Source organism: Odocoileus virginianus, chromosome 11 (assembly GCF_023699985.2).
Source record: "Odocoileus virginianus isolate 20LAN1187 ecotype Illinois chromosome 11, Ovbor_1.2, whole genome shotgun sequence".
Classification (NCBI taxonomy): Eukaryota; Metazoa; Chordata; class Mammalia; order Artiodactyla; family Cervidae; genus Odocoileus; species Odocoileus virginianus.
This window is the reverse complement of record NC_069684.1, coordinates 47,250,863-47,267,785: the sequence shown is the minus strand read 5'-3', so window position 1 is coordinate 47,267,785 and position 16,923 is coordinate 47,250,863. Positions and strand designations below refer to the sequence as shown.

At 47.1% G+C, this 16,923-nt stretch overlaps 1 protein-coding gene across 1 annotated transcript in view; it reads right to left on the bottom strand.

Moving 5' to 3' along the window:
* Nucleotides 1–2,423: 2,423 nt before the first annotated feature.
* Nucleotides 2,424–16,923, bottom strand: part of KIF26B (kinesin family member 26B) — a 505,242-nt gene continuing 490,742 nt past the window's right edge. Inside the window, 3 exon segments of the mRNA XM_020915263.2 lie at nt 2,424–9,557; nt 13,163–13,313; nt 13,768–13,970. Coding sequence (XP_020770922.2) covers nt 9,409–9,557; nt 13,163–13,313; nt 13,768–13,970 — 503 coding nt within the window. The 3' untranslated portion in view covers nt 2,424–9,408.

The window sequence follows — 16,923 nt, the reverse complement described above, 5'->3', positions numbered from 1 at the left end:
TCAGACTCTTGGTAAGTGCAGGGAGAAGGCTTCCGAACAAATGCTGGAGGACTCAGCTGAGCAGCCCTGAGGATAACAAGCCTCAGCAGACAGGTTTAGGGCTGGGCCAGCCTGGGACCCCAAGGGGAGTGAACTTCCATAGCAGAAATAAGGTGACTTGCAGGGTGTCCTACTTTTCTTCTCTCCCTCCTTGCCCCCTCCTTGTCCTCCCAATCTTGGGCCCAAGAAGATTCTTTTGGAGGTGAGGTCTGGCCCAAGGCTCCAAATAGATGAAAAGGGGCATGTAGTGGGGGTTGGCAGGAGAAACCGTCACCCTACCTTGAGGGGAACTGTGTTTGCCTGTTTATAATGGGATTTCTGTTTGCCAGCTGGTGTTGCCAACTTACTGAGTTCTTGGAGGCTGGAGTCTATTTTGTTTTCAGCCCCAGCAGAGTCTGAGACAAAGCAAGCACTCACTGAAGATTTGTTCCATGGTTACTTTGTAAATGGCAAGAAGGCATCTATGTGCTTGAATGCTTCTCTTCTATCTCTAGGAAGCCTGAAGGCCAAGACGGCTCAGTGGTGGGGAAATGAAGGCTGTGTGCCTGGTAAGCAAGGGCTCCAGTTTGCCTGGTGCGGGCCTGGTGCCGATTGTAATTACGGACTTCATGCCCAAAGGGGCGTTTGCATACCTTTGGTTCTTTTGTTAAAGAAGTCTAACATTTCCACACACTTCTGTCCAGGATTTTTCTGTTCCCTCTTCTTCTTCCAAAGGTGATCCTTTCATTCATTCACTCATGCATTCAACTAGTATTGTTTGAGTACCACATTCAAGACTCTGTTCTAGACCCTGGGGATATTGCAGAACAAGAGACACCCATTGGTGCTGGGTGCACTGGCCGCTGACAGGCCAATGTGTTTACATTCAAGTGCTCTATATGTTTACAAAGGTTTTCTGGAAACAAAACCTTCAACGGGAAGGTCAGACATTGCAGGGGGCCCTAAGTGAGACAGGGCAGCATATTCTCCACGCAGATGTAGGAACGGCCTGGTCTGCTCCTGCTGGAAGGTGGTGTCACCTTGCTTTGGTTTTTATGTCCTTCCAGTCCCCGTGTCTGCAGGAGTGTGCCACGGTCCCGTGATAGAGTCATTATGTCCTCCCTGAGACCAAAAGACAGGATGGAAAGGATGAAAAACATAACAGTTATGTTAATAGCAATTTGGAGAGCTTAATGGTTTAGGAGACAAATCCAAGTAAGATCATGGACTTCCCTGGTGGCTCAGTGGTAAAGAATCCACCTGCCAATGCCGGAGATGGCAGGTTCAATCTCTGGGTTTTGGGAAGATCCCCTGGAGTAGGAAATGGCAACCCACTCTAGTATCCTTGCCTGGGAAATTCCATGGACAGAGGAGCCTGGCGGGCTATGGTCCATGGGGTCATGAAAGAGTTGGACCTGACTTAGTGACTAAACAACAAGTAAGATCACATATTTGGTAGTCCTCCCTTGGGGGAAGAGCGAGGGGTTAGAAGCAGCTCTAGGTGCTGTCTTTATGGTCTCTCCACTCCCAGGGGATGGCCAGGGCTAGGTCAGCTCTGGCTGACCAGCTCTTCTATTGAAGGCATTTTGTCTAGAAAACTCTTATGGCTCCAGGCTTCTTAAGAACTTATGACTTCTGCTACAGTGGCCCAAAGTGAGCCCATGAGACAAGAGTAGGGGGTGGATGGGAGCTGTGTGTGTCCAGGCTGGCTCAGTAGAGGAGACATGAATTCAGAGCATGCCATGACAGGAACAATGAGTGTGATTTGCTAGGAGTGGTTGCTGCCCTCTCTCTCAGACTACGGAGCACTCATTCATTGGATGAATGAGGTACCACCATTGAGAAGTGTCTCATGCTGCCCAGAGGAATACCTTCAGTGGAAGGCACCAGACTGTTCTTGAGGATGGGGGACACCTAAGAGGCCTTCTTCTAGTTTCTGACCCGTTCCTGCTTTCTTACCTGAGTATACCCAGTTACAGGTGAGACCAGCACAGTTGTGACAAGGGGCTATGTATCCAGGCCCAAGCAATCTTCATGACTGTCAAGGCCTCTATTCTGTACCAGCCCCAGAGGCACTGGACTGAGAGGGAGCCCCTAAGCCAACAAAGCCATCACCACATCAACACCTAACTTCTTGACACGTTTCATGTGTGATCACCAACCTGTGGACTTTCAGGGACGCAGGACTCAGCCCCACATCCACCCACCCCTGCCTGAGCTTCTGACTTGTTGGGGGCCAGCCCCATAGTGAGAGGAGACAGGCCTCATCCTAGGAAGGCCCTGAGGCCTGGGAAGAAGTCCTTGGCCAAGGTGTTGCTCTAGTGAGATGCCCTTGCCCTGGACCTTGAATTGTTCCCTCCTCTGTTCAGAAGGATAAACTGGAGAGAGGAATTCATGACTCTGAGTAGGAGAAAAGTGAACATTTAATGCCACCATAGGTTGATTCTTTTTAAACACCAGATTCTTTTTCGACAACATTTTACACCTCATATGCCACAAAAAGTCAGAGATCGTTAGCCAGCAAACAATGTCTTCACACTGGAAATGGCACACAGCTTAATGAAATCATGTCACCAGTTTTTGAGAACTTTCATTTCCAGACTGTTCTCCAGGTAGCCTGCTCACATTTTATCAAGATCAAGCCAACAGTTAACTCTTTTATCGCTATGTGAAGGCCCATACACAAAAACAGCCTGTTTGCGAATAGGCTGCTGGGACCTACCCAAGTACAGAATAGTTGAATTTCTGACTTTTAACAAATTTTATTAAAAGTTTTTAACAGCAAACACTTGTAAGCTAAGAACTTCATTTTTTAAATGGCACCAATCTTTTATCCAAATAGTGAACTTAACACAATGACATTAAATACCACCATTGATTTAAAAAAAGATTTTATGAATTTGTTTATGAATTCGCTGTTTCTGACACAATAAATGCACTTGGGCAGGTCTTGTCTCCAATCTTCAAACTGGCCCATTTCTACAGATTAGCATATTTATATACACATACATACATGACTAGAGCTGAAGGAACCACAAAGATCATTTAGCACACTGTCTTCATTTTACAGACTAGAAAACTGTGTTCCAGAAAAGTTGGGTAATATATCCAAGGCCATAGGACTATGGTCAAAACTGGAGTTCGAACTCAGGTTTTCTGTCCTATGTTCTTCCACCATGTCACATACCTTCTGTACACATGCATCCGTACGCAACCCCGTGCACACACACCACGTCAGTCCCTCGGTGTGGTGGGTGCCCACATATCACACACCTGGTACAACAGCACCGTGTGGGCAGAGTCCAAGAGGCCGGACTCAGATCCCGGTTCTGCTATAAAACTACTCTGTGAACTTGGGCCAGTCGTTGGCTATTGACTTCAGTTTCTTCATCTAAAATGATTACCCCCAGCTCCAATACAGAGCTTTCATCTCTTCAAAGCACTTCCCATACCTTTCTCTTTACACTATCCCAGAAGGGCAGCTAATATAACCCCCGATCTTCCATCGGCGAGCCACAGGCCCAGCAAAGTGAAGCGACTTGCCCAAGGTTGCATAGCGAGCGAGGAAACCAGACCTGGAGACCGGCTTCCTTACCCCAAGCTCAAGGCTTTTTCCTCCTAGGTTTAGCTGCCTCTCAAATGAGACTACTGACCCCCCAGTCCCTCCCAGCCTCTCGGGGATCCAGGGAGGGGACAAGATGCCTTAAGTATTATGGGTTTTAAGACTCACTAAAGTGCTTTGGTTTCTCCAGAAAAGAACATGTACTATATATATATATATCTCTCTCTCCAAGGTATCTCCAAGGTAAGGAATTTCGGGTTCCTTTTCCAAACCCCCTTCAGGAACACCGGGGGTGCTGAGGTTTCTCAGGGAAATGTGGGAACCTAATACTGTCTGCACTTTTCAGAAATTTCGTGTGGGACCAGCACGAAGAGGCTGGATCCTCTCTCACTAAGGCCCGTGGAGGCTGCTTTCCAAGTCCATTATCATCATGTTCAAAGGGAAAGCATCTTTTCTCTTTCAGCTACTTACTTGCTATAGAAACAAACTACATTTTGAACTAAGTCCTGTACTTTGAGGATTGGAGCCTAGTCCCTGTTCTGATTGATTTCTCTTTCCTTCCTTGTACCTGTGTCTCTGTTAATGGAGTTTTCTAGAGAGAGGTGAACAAATAGCCATAGGCAGATCCACCAAACTTACACTTTGATACATAGCACTTGAATAGCATTTCCAACCATGATGTATAAATAATATAAAACATGAGCAATGCTACAAAACAACAGCCCGAGTTTACAAATAAATTGTAACTTCTTCATAAAGTGAATATAACAATGTGGGGTGTTGGTGAGCAGTATGGGGAATAAAACAGTGAGCCTCTTTCGTTTTGAAGGTAATTTCTCTATCTATATAAAATAGATGTACATGGGCCCACACTTCAGGACTCACCCTAATACACACACAGATGCTGGGAAATGCATTTAGAGAATATTAATTATATGCACTGAAGACTTGATATCACCTCAAGCACCACTGTGTCTCTGATATTATGACATCATCTCTGGCTCTGAGTGGGGCCACCCAAAAGCAGAATGTGTTTGTCTAGGGATGTGATAAGTAGCTTCTAAAATTTTGCAAAAAAAGTTTGTTTTTTTTTTTTTGAGATGATGAGCCTCTCCTGGATTAGAATGATGCTTTTATCTGGAAATGATGAACAGTTTGGAACAGGTATGTATTTTTTCAGGAAGATTGCTAAGTGACATAATTTGCGAGTTTTTACCCAGAAATGTGACAGATCTTTGCTGGAGGAAGAAAAAGAGAGGTTAGAATCCAAAGGAACACTATATTCTACCACCTTGTCCTCCCACTAACCCTCCCACCCCCCAAAAAACTGAGACCATTTGCTGGCAGTTGTCAGTGACACTGAGTGTCAGGTTTGCTTCATTGGGCACACAGAAAAGTGGGCTGCACTGGCCTCCCTTAGGCAGTCATGCCTCAGGGTGGCAGTGCTGAAGAACATCCTCTATGAGGGAAGATGGGCAGTATTGCCTGGGTGGGGGCAGCAATCAGGCCCCAGGACCAGTGCCAATGGATGGTTTATCCAGCATCAACTCATCAAGAACAGGGCTTTCAACATGTTTCTTACAGGCATGGTTTCAGGGCTTAAAATACATTGCCTGTCAATGTATGACAAAACCCACTACAATACTGTAAAGAAATTAGCCTCCAACTAATAAAAATAAATGAAAAAAAAATACATTGCCTTTAAAAGTGAGGAAACCTTTTAATATATGCTCTACGAGTGGGGCTAATAGTCCAGCAGGAAAAGCACAATGAGTAAATTCATGAATTCTTCTGGTTTCCATTTTGAAATAACTCATCTTTAGTAATGTCTGTGACGGCCCAAACCCTTTATGGAATAGGGAATTTAGACACATTCATCACACTGTTATTCGTGGCGGGAGCCTTGATTACGCATCAGCAGTGGCCAATGACACAGACCACTGTGTGGAGAGAGAGCTTAACAGGAGCCCAGGCTCCTGCAAGTTCTACCTCCATCCCAAGAAATCCATCCCAGTCAGACAGCTGCTTTTGAATAGTAACACCTGTGATAAAGGCTGACGGTAACCAAACGTCATGATCAGCACCTGAAGCCCATAAACGGTCTCTTGCTCAAAATGAACAGAAATCTGAGGACCAGTACAAGCTACATATGTATGTGTCAGACTATTTGAACCACAGCCCTGGATAGTTTCTGTGGCTACAATGAAGTCACTGCCACCTTCCAGGAACACAGACTTCAAGTTTAAGGCTAATTTATGACAAATGGCCAGATTCCTGCCTGCTGCATTCCCCACTCTGGGCTGCATAGTGTTTTATCGCAGCTTTCTTCTCTCCCCGGTTTGGGATCTCTCGTATGCACCCCACCTGAGTCAACACAGGACCAACCTCTGCCTCCACATCTCAAACTCCCCAACTTCAGAATAGCAACTGCAGAGAAAACAACAGATGGGGTGTTTCAATTTCAAGTCTGGAAGAGATGAAAGTTAGTGACAGCTTCCCCATGATGTAGAGGGGAATTCAAGGATGAGAAGATCAAAGTTTCCAGCTCTCAGGTGGGGCTTGAAAGCCCAGGATAAAGCAAACATGAAACACCATCATGAGATGCACTATGGATTTACTCCTAGAGAACAACGTCACTATTCCCCTCTTGGGCTCTGAGTTTTGTGCTAATGCTTCCACCTCACACTGAGCTCAACTTTGGAGAGGGAAGACGGCTTCAGACAAAGAAGGCTTCTAAATGTTAATTTCAAGTAAATATTTTTCTGGGCCTTTCATTTGTGGGTAATAAAATGGAATAATGGGTTCTTTGACATTCTCTTTGCCTTCCTAGTTAACTGTCATCAAAACCACAAGGGGACCTGGACCATTTCACATTCGGTCGTTGAATGAAGCTGTTCTTCAGGTACTAGAACTGCTTCATGACAGCTGATCAGCTGTACAATCAACTGATAGAACCAGGAACACTCAATAGCATGAAATTCATGATTTCTTCACAGAGTTCATAAACACTGGGTATGTTGTTTGTAGCTGACTTAGGTCAGAAAAGAAAAAAAAAGGAAAAAGTCAGAATGAACAACCTCCATGCCAAGTTGTTCTCCTACACCATGGCTAACAGCGAGCATTCTGTGAGAAGTTCAGTGGTGTGGCATTTTAAGAGCCCAATCTGACTTGGCAAGAGAGCTCTTGGTTTTATTCAACCCTTTGCTATCTCACAAAATTGTTACATATAAAGAAGGTTTAGGCAGGATGCAAACTGAAGGCCATTACCTCTAGGAAAGATTTCACTGATCAAGACTTGAAATTCCTGTAGGTGTTTATTCTTAGTCTCATTCCAGGAAAGGCACAAGGGCCCCTTGATGGCCTGTTAAGGAACTCAGCTCAGTGAAGTAACCTGTGGGGAAGACACGGCCAGGGCAAAAGCTAAGGACATTGATTACTAATCAAGTGTGTATGTTTCCAACAAAGAGAAAGATACCTTTGACAGTCCTTCAGTCAAAGGCTTTCCATGAAATGGTGTATTTCAAGCCAGCAACCAAAGGGATGCCGAGTGGAAAACCCAAACAAATTCAACAGATTGACATCTCTTGGGGTCCAGACACTTCCATTAGGCTGCTCTTTAACAAATTCATTTACGGAAGTGCAGAGACGAGAGCATACCCAGCCCCAGAACCATGGGGCTGCCCTGCAGAATGGGCTTAGGGTGGGGGAGGCCTGCCTCTCCCAAGGTGACTTGTTAAACTGGAGGGGGAGATCATCCATTCTGCAGCAGCATTTCACTATATTTTAGCCCGTGTTGGCTATCAGATGGAGCACAGCTTCTGTGTACACGATGCCATAGGAGTGAGTTTGAATTGAACATAAAGCCAGAGAGAAGCTGGCTCCTAGTCTAGGGGGTTGTCTGTGCCCTATTCTGACCAGTAAAGGGCTGCACTATGAAGCTCACAAGACTTCGATTCCCACTTACTGAGTTCAGCTGAGCTTTGCCAGTTGTTTAGCCAGCTATGCTGGGCTGCATGTGTACAAAGGAGCGTTGACAAAAAAATGCAATTTTCTTTTTCCTTGGGGAGCAGTTGGGGCCGAGGCGTCAGTTAGCCAGGACTGCCTCGCCTGGAAATAAATTCATGAAGTTATGCTGCATTTGAGGTCAAAAAGAACAGTACTCTGGAAAATCCTGGGCACCTCTATCAATGGCCTGGCTAGAGGGGCCTGGGAGAAGGCCCTTACTGGAAGGTAGGTAAACACCCTGCTGCTGCACAGCTGTTATTAGATAATCCCTGGAGCACTCTATGCTTTGGGTTTCCATCACTAAAATGGGTATACTAATCCCTAAGGGAATTGTGGCAGAGATGAAGATCTCAATTTGAGAATAAAGTCCAAAGTTCCTGGGGTCAAGCCTTGTATACCCATATGCATTGAAACCCTGGGCCCCACAGTTATGTGATGTATGACCAGAAACCTTTCTCTGCCTTCAGGTGTCAAGGTTGAGCAGACAGACCTGGTCCTTTCTTGGGATGGAGGCTTTGGTTCAAAAGAACTGGAACTTCTTGCATTAAACAGCACTCTGGACAATAGAAAAGTTGTGTAACCCCCCCCCCCCCCCCAATCCCTCCTTGTTCTAGACCAATACTACTTCGGTCTCTGAGCATCTACAAGTCCAAGAAGGTCTCCAGACTGGGAAAAATCCTATGCTCTAATAAATCTGCAAAGCTGGGGAACAAAAAAATATGGCTCTGTTGAACTGGTTCAGGTGTTCTTTAGATCCAGAATCTTTGGAATAAAAATGAATATGAAAAATGTTGCTGAGGACCCCAGCTTCATGGGTAAAGGAACCAGTCTTACGTGCCTCAGTACATGTAAAAAGTCAGATATGACTGAGTAACTGAATTGAACTGACGTGACTCAGGACTTGGAGGGAAAATTATTCGGCACAAACATCCCACTCAAAGGGTAAGGAGGGCCAGGGTCATAGAGGCTCCTTTCTCCCTGAAGACGCACCCATTTCTCTCTAGCTCACATGCACCTGCTCCATAATCAACCTCCAAGTCTGCCCTCTGACCCTGCCACTGGTGGGAGGTGGCAATGAGCATCACCTGCAGTTCCAGCCGTCCCTGGAAACACACTGGCTTGGGCCCAGAAGTCTCTAGCTTTTGTTTGAGTGGCCTTCCCAGCAGAACCATAGCAGACAGTTAACATTTATTCATATGCAATACTGATTAGGAAAGAGCGCTACAAACACAACTTACTTAGAAATAGCAAGTCAGAAATAGGCTAAAACACCAAGAGAAAACGAGCTGTAAATACATTGCAAAAATGTGTTTTTCTTTTTTGTTCATGTTGTTGTTTTCATCTTGACTAGCACCATCTGTACACAAGAAAGTATGAACATAAACGTTTGGATAATAACAAAGATTTGCAAGGCACTTAATCAGTCATTCGGGGAAACCTGTTGTTTTGTTTTAGCTTTCCACAACAATCCCACGTCCACTCTCCCCTTTTCTCACAAACCAGGAGAAGAGGGAGGTCTCTTTTGCCAGCAGTTCTTATGTACAAACAAGTTCTTCAAAGTTCCTCAAAGTGCTTTTTCAGTCTCACGGGGGCTTCCACGTCCCTTGGGCTTCCCATCATTCGCTCCTCTCCTGCGTGTCTGGTGTCTGCACCGTCCCTACAGAAAACAAAAGAAAAACTCGCCTTCCGCTCCACGCTCACTCCAGACTTGCCTCCAACCTTCGTCCTCCTTCTGTGGTCTCTGAGCGGCGCCGGCCCTAAGGGCCGGCCCAGCGCAGCTGCCCGCGGCTCGGGAGCGAGGGCCGGCCGGGGGGCGGCTCCCGTCAGCGGCGCCGGGAGGTGATGTCGAAGCAGGTGATCATCATGAGGTGCGCCTTGCAGAAATTGACGCGGCTCTCCAGGCGCTCCGTCACGCACTCCAGCGCTTCCAGGTACTCCAGGGAATCCAGCTCCAGAACCTGCTCCAAGTCAACTGCAAAGAAGGAGAAGCCCCATGGGGATGCGCCGCCTGCAGGGAAGGATGACCCGACGGCTCGGCCCCAAGGCTGCTGCGCCTGCGCCTGGAGGTCTTGGCACCGCCATGCCCTCGACCCTCTGCAGCTCTCAAGTCGGGAATAGACCCCTTTGCTACTTGCAACTGTACTGGGGCCCTCCGTTCTAATGATAACACTAGATCCCCGACATTTAATTGAGGCTCTCTGTGTGTGCTAAGTTGCTTCAGTCTTATCCGACTTTTTGCTACTCCAGGCTTCTCTGTCCATGGAATTTTCCAGGCAAGAATACTGAAGTGGGTTGCCGGTTCCTTCTCCAGGGGATCTTCCCCATCCAGGGATCTGAACCCTGCGGTTCCTCGGTGGTAAAGAGCCCACCTGCAATGCAGGAGACATTAGAGATGAGGGTTCAATCCCTGGGTGGGGAAGATCTGGTGGAGGTGGGCATGGCAACACACTACAGCATTCTTGCCTGGAGAATCCCCATGGACAGAGGCACCGAACAGGCTACTTACTGTCCATAGGGTCGCAAAGAGTTGAACAACTTAGCATGCAAGCACATGTTAGTAACTAGATTCTTAGACTCACAAAGAACAGACTTGTATTTGCTAAGGGGCAGGGCGGTGAGGGAGGGAACTGGGAGTTTGGGATTAGCAGATACAAAGTATTATATATAGGATGAATAAACAGCAAGATCCTACTGTATAGCACAGGGAATTCTATTCAATATCTTGTGATAAGCCATATGGAAAAAACATTAAAATGTATATATATATTTATATAAATGTATATATATATGTGTGTGTGTGCATGCAACTGAATTATCTTGCTATACTGCAGAAATTAGCACATTGTAAATCAACTATACTTTGATGAAAAATAATAATAATTACAATTCTTTGCTCAGAAGACAAGCAAGATTTAGGACCCAGATTCTGTCCCTAAAGTTCAGACCTGCACAGAGTTAAAAGTCTATTTCCTTCAGTTCCTCAAGGGCAATTATCTGAGGCCACCTCTCCTGCGCCACTGGCCACTAGTTGGTCCAGCTGTGACGGGTAGGGTGGTGAGCTGCTGCGGAGTGTCCAGCATGGGAAGGACAGGCGTGGACAGCAGCCAGGGCAGTGGGGTGACCTTGGAATCCAAGGCAGGAGACCTGCACTTGACTCCCAAGAAGACCACACCTAACCTTTGCTGGCACAGGGTCCTTAAAAGACATGCGAGTCATCCCTAGTCTGCCTACTTTCCTAACTAGAGTTGCTATGGAGAGCAGAACCAAATAGAAACGATGAATGTGAATGTGTGGTTTGAGAACTGTAATGAGCTATCAGAAAATCTGGGGTGGAAATCAGGGCTAACTTCTTTTGTAGGGGAGTTAACAGAGCTCAGAGAAGGGATGTGTCCTGTTCAGGGTTACATAGTTAATAAGGACAGGGGCTCAGAATAAGGTGGAGGCTCCTGAATACCAGTCTAAAGTAAAAAAACCCTCCCCACACCATAGCCACATCAGGCTATGTTATTGGATCACCTTGAAAGTGGCATCAGAATTAGGAAATTTGAAAAAAAAAAAAAAAAGGATCCCAGCACATATATTTCTATGCCAACACCCTGCCTATTATCCAGGGAATAGTCAGCATACAGCCTCATTGATTTTTTTTTTTTTTTGGTCATTCTTGATTTTAATTCATCTTGAAGGGCCAATCTCTGTGCTTCTCCTTTCATGTGGCCTTCTGTTCATTACCTTTCTCAGCATAAAAAAAAAAAAAAATCACTATTCCTGATATGAACAAAGGCAAGAAGGAAGCAATTGTGTCCTGGAAGCATCTACATTTCTACCAATGTTTAAGCAGCTCACTTCCTGGGAAAAGTGTGACTTTGTAAGATGAAGACAATTGTCAAGGCTGCCTCAGGCATAAACAGCTCTCAAAAATGTTAATGAAAGGATAAAAAAGGAAGAAGAGGAGCTGCTGAATGGGTGCCCCTGGGATTCTGAAGTGCCAGAGGATTCATGGAAGAAGGAAAAGGGTGTGTACAGGTGGGAGAGACCAGCATTAGGCTCCATGTTTATGCCATGGCCAGACTTCAGCTAATGTCCTTGTTTGTGTCTTGTCTGCCCCATTATGGCTTAGAGGGAAATACCCTGGAGAGCAGGAGTTCGTGTCTCTGTCAGGATTTCTTACGAGGTTCCCCCGCCCCGGTGCATCAGGCAACCAGGCACTGAGGAAATCAAATTCCTCAGCCCTTTGAGAACGGCTATTTTCATTAACTCTGATAATACAAACACTAATTACTACTAGATACTGAGCTTTCATCACAGGCAGGCCGTGTAAGTAGCACTCGACCGACAGTAGCTCATTCACTCTCCCAACAACTCTATGAGATGGGCAAACCATTATGTTTCCCATCTGATGGTTAAGGAAATCAAGGCTCAGAGAGGTTAAGCGTCTTACCCGAGGTCTCACAGCCACACCCAGAGCAGTTTTGCATGACTGTGGCTGACACCACACATGGTATAATGCAACATGATAAGATGCATCATGATAACTGGCCCCAGTGTCCTGTCCTCCTATTGGTTTGTTTGATCCGCACATGAACCGATGAGGTACTCAAGGGTGATGTTATTACTGCATCGTTATGGAAAGGAAGCCACCTGAAGACATGCTGTGAAAGTGGCAGGCACAGCTAGGAGGCTGGCAAATTCTGTCCTTTCCTCTTTGCTCAGGATCATTTCACCCAGTATTTTTCTTAAACCTCAGCTCCAGTCTCGGCCTGTCATGCTCCCTGCACTGACCTGGGAATGCTGGGAAGAGGTGCTGTGACCTTTAGGGGTCAGTTGTGAAGAGAGGGAGGCACAGGGAAAAGCTGGTGAGTTCGGGAAAGGAAAGGAGGGAAAGGAATTCTAGTGGAAGTAACACATTTTATTCCAGAGGCTAAGTTATCCGGCATTGGGCCACATATCATTGAAACAATTGGGACTAGATCTGAGCTTTATTTTGTGGTAAATGGAATGGTTAGGAACAAATAAATAAGAGACAATTGAATCCATCTTTCAAAGAGAGCAAAATTGTTCTGAATTGTTACTAGATGGTCGGTGTCATCCTGGGCTTTCTATTAAATGGAAATAACACTGCAAATGTTATTCTTTTCACTCAAAAATGTAGGGTTTTTTTTCTTTCTTTTTTTGCTTTCTGGGTTCTTTGTGAGGCTTTTCTAGGATTGCACATTCTACCCTATTAAGAGCTCTATAAATTCTTGTCTATTTCAGGCTAGATATGCAATGTGATTTTGTGGCCTGGGAGCAGATTTGTAATATAGCCTTCACGTCTGGGTGATCGTCCACCACATGCAGAGGAAGAAAAAAATATCTCATTTTCAGGTGGTCTGGACTGAGACACACAAGAAATAATCTGGCAAGAGCAATGGTCACCACCCCACTGCCCCTGCTCCCCATCTGCTCCCAGGAGAGTGGGATCGAGCTCAGGGAAGCTGTCTGTAGACGATGGGCAGGGGTGGGGTTCAGACAGCGTCTGTGTCCCTCGGCCTGGTCTGTTTAGTGGGTGAACCCGGGAGTCATAGTGATGGGCCTTACATTCACTGAGCCACTTGTTAGGGTCTAGCATCAGATACTGCTTGGTCGTCTCCAGCTCCTTCATCAGCCATTCGTACTTGGCTCGGACCTCCGCGATTCTCTGCTGGCGATGCTCCAGAATTTTCAGTTTTGCGTTAAAACACATGACCTCCTAGGACACAGATGAGAAGAGGGGAGGAAACGGGGACCTTCAGCTCCAATCCAGCCCACGCAACCTCTTCTGGAAAGGAATACTTCGCTTATAGTCTGTGCAAGGAGGGCGCAGGGGGCTCAGCTCTGACGCACACACACAGGACAGAGCTATCACAAGTTTATCCCAAATTTAGAAGGCGGTTGGCGTCCCAAGCTGGAGCCAGAAAGGCCCAGAGAGCCCACCAGCTCTCCCGGTCTGTGAACCTTCCACGTCTCCAGGTGGAGAAACAGGCGGCTCTCCCGAGGAGCTGGGTGCACAGGCCTGGCTGCCGGCAGGAGCCCTCGCCTCCCCCCCGCGCGGAAGCCCCTGGGGGTCTCCGGGGCCTCCGCCCCGTCTCAAGCACTGCTCCCTGGGGGGCGTGGGGGGGGGGCGACAAGGGGACCTGCGGGGGTGTGGGGTGGGGGACGCTCACCTTGCTGCTGCCCCCTCGGCGCCGCTGCAGCCGCTCCACGTCGTCGATTTCATAGACTTTAATCTCAAAAGGTTCCCCGAGGCCCCTCTGGGTGCTGCGCAAGGGGCCGTCCACCCAGCGAACCCCCGCGCTATTGGTGGGTTTTCTCACGGGGGAGGGGGTGTCAAGGGACAGCGCCGGGATGAGCCTCCGTCTCTGGGAACCTAGGTAGGGAATTAAGTCCACAGTTAATAGTTTTGAATTTCTTTTGAACATTTTTTTTAAGGCGAGGGGTGGGGGCGTGACAGCCCCCCCACCCCCACCTGCGGGAGAGCTGTGTTTGAAATGCTCCCGAGTTCCTACCACCTCAGCATCCACTCCCTTTCACTGGCACTTGCCTTGTCTCCACAAGTTCAGAAGCCCCCACCTCCCCACCTGTGGTCTTCCCCCTTAAAACACACAGGCTGCAGGACACTAGAACTGAGAGCCACTCTGGCTACACCCTCAGCATGGACATATAACATCCATGATAATATCACATGGAGTATTTTCATTGCCCTAAAAACCCCCTACACCAGACTTTTACATGAGAAATCAATCTTATATTGTTCTTGGGTTTTCTGTCATAGACAAGTCTAGTATCTAATCTAATTCTCACAGAAAGGTAAAAAAGACTTCAATAACTTGCCCAAAGTCTCTTATTTTAAAAAACTCATTGCCCACATTCTCCACCAAAATAAAAAAATCAGATAATAAATGATCTTCCCAAAGATGGGTTATGATTAAACACCACAGAACTTGGCCCAGAGTAGGTTGTGGTGACTGAGGATGGACAGGTGGAGTGGTACTGCAGACCAGGATGAAGACCACAGGCATGGATGGTGATATCTCAGGATGCTGTCACTGCCTGTATTCTGCTTCATGGTTACGATCTTACCTGTATCGTGTTCGTTAAACATCGTATATTTTACCCCGAGTCTGAGTGGAGGGAATCTGTTTGTGAACTGGGAAACCAATGGTGGCCTCCCTGTGAAATGAGTTTTATTGCTGGGTCTACAGCAAGAAGCCACTGTCATCCTTGTGGACCTTCTTAAAAAATTGACCCAATAAGCATCTGGCTCCAAAGTTTGCCCATCTCTTGGATTCTTGATACTCTTTAGCTGCTGGTGTCTGTATTGCGTTTGTGGTATTTGTTTGCAGTGCCCCTCGATATCTGGGACCCCAGAGATATCTGGGAAGAGGGGTGGACCAATATTGTAAGGGTCAAGCAGAATATGTAGGGGTGAGGTGCACCGTTATGCCACTTAAGATGGCTGTTCTCTTGCTTTCTACGCATCCCCTGTTTAACCAGTCCTGGCTTCATTCACATGACTATCCAATCCTCTTAATTCTAGGGCTTAATCAATCCCTGGTAACCAATGAGACCACCTGACATCAATTGTGCCTATAAATGGTAGCCTTCTTCCCTGAAGAGCGAAAACTGCTGCCGTGTCCTGCCTGCTGCACAAGGTGGGGTGTAACTCCAGGACTCTTTGTGTAAGATCCCCTGTCCCTAAACTATTGATGTTTCTCAGCTCTTTCTTCGATCTGGGCCAACTACAAGGTTTGCAGGCCTGTGGGGTGCAGCCCAACACATACCATGCAGATTTGAGCCCTAAGAGGCAGGTCTCTAGAGGATTATAAAAAGCAATCACTAAAGGACTGTCAGGATGGGGGGCCCCAATGCACCAAGCACCACTTTTTTTTGGTTACTGATGGCATGAGTGAGTGAAACCATGGCCTGGCTTCTGAGAATGGGGTCTAATCTTTTCACCCACATCTGAAGTGGATCTAGCTTCCTGCTTTGGATGACTACAAGGTTTGTCCCCCTAGCTCTGGCCCCTCTCCCAGTAGGAGGCTGCAGGCCTGACCTCCTGGAAGCGAAGCCTGGTGCAGCCTCAAACAGTTGCATCTCCTGAGGCACACACTCACCTGGCACCTTCTTTTGCCAGGACCAGACTTTAGGAAGCTTGCTTTCTCCTGGAAGAAGGATGGTCGGGAAACATGACACCATCTTGTTTGAAGCTGAAGGGAGCCTGATCTAATTTAACTCAGAATGGATATGTGGTCCCTCCTGCATCTGAGGGAAGACAATGGAGTCTGCGGGAAGCCTTGGCTAGCTGCACACACAGTCTGAGCTGATTCTGCTTTGAGATAGAATGTGTGTCTGTGCCCAGTCACTCAGTCATGTCCGACTCTCTGCGACCCCATGAACTGTAGCCCACCGGGCTCCTCTGTCCATGGAATTCTTCAGGCAAGAATACTGGATTGGGTTGCCAGTCCCTTCTCCAGCGGATCTTCCCAGCCCAGGGATCGAACCCAGGTATCCTGGCATTGTAGGTAGATTCTTTACTCCCTGAGCTATCAGAATGGATCTCATTAAAGTCAGATTTGAGTGAGAGTGAAGGAGGGCAAGAAAACATACACACCATAATATGGTAGCCCTGAGAATATGAAGGATACAAAGCACTGAGGCTTTTCTGGAGGCCCCAGGAGATGGGCTGTATTGGGCAGTGGGCTGCTGTTGGGGGAAGCGCTGGTCCTTATAGCACCATCCTTGTGGTGTTTGGGGAACTCTGGAGGAGTGAGTGCCCTCTCTCCCCCACCCTCCCTCCATCTTCCTCCCTGATTCCAGTTGGTTCTGCTTGTTGCATGCTGGGCCAGTGTGGCCTGTGTGACGTGATGACCCTTCCAAAGAGAAAGACACTGTAATTTTCTCCAACTTCAAGAGATCCAGTGACTGTTAAGGAAAGCTTAAAATACCACAAGCTCAGAGAGAAAAAGAGCCAGAACTCTTTGAAATAGAAGCAGGGGGCCGAGGCACAGGACAACCTTCTCACCAATGTAGGGAGGTAGGAATGTGAAAAGCCGCTACCTGCAGCTCCAGGCGGTGGCAGCGTTGGTGGCACAGCACTCAGGGCAGTGTGTGCCTGTTCAGAGTGCGGGTGAGCGGTCTTTCCTGCAGGAGACAACGAGGGACTCTAACCACAACCTTAACTTTCCCTACAGAGCATACTCTGTCCTCCAGGCTCCCTTGGTTTCATATCAAATCTCATTTTGGGGGGCCATATCTTTGTCTTGGGTATGGATGCATGTGCAAACACACATGCATACACACACTAACTTATGAAACTAGGA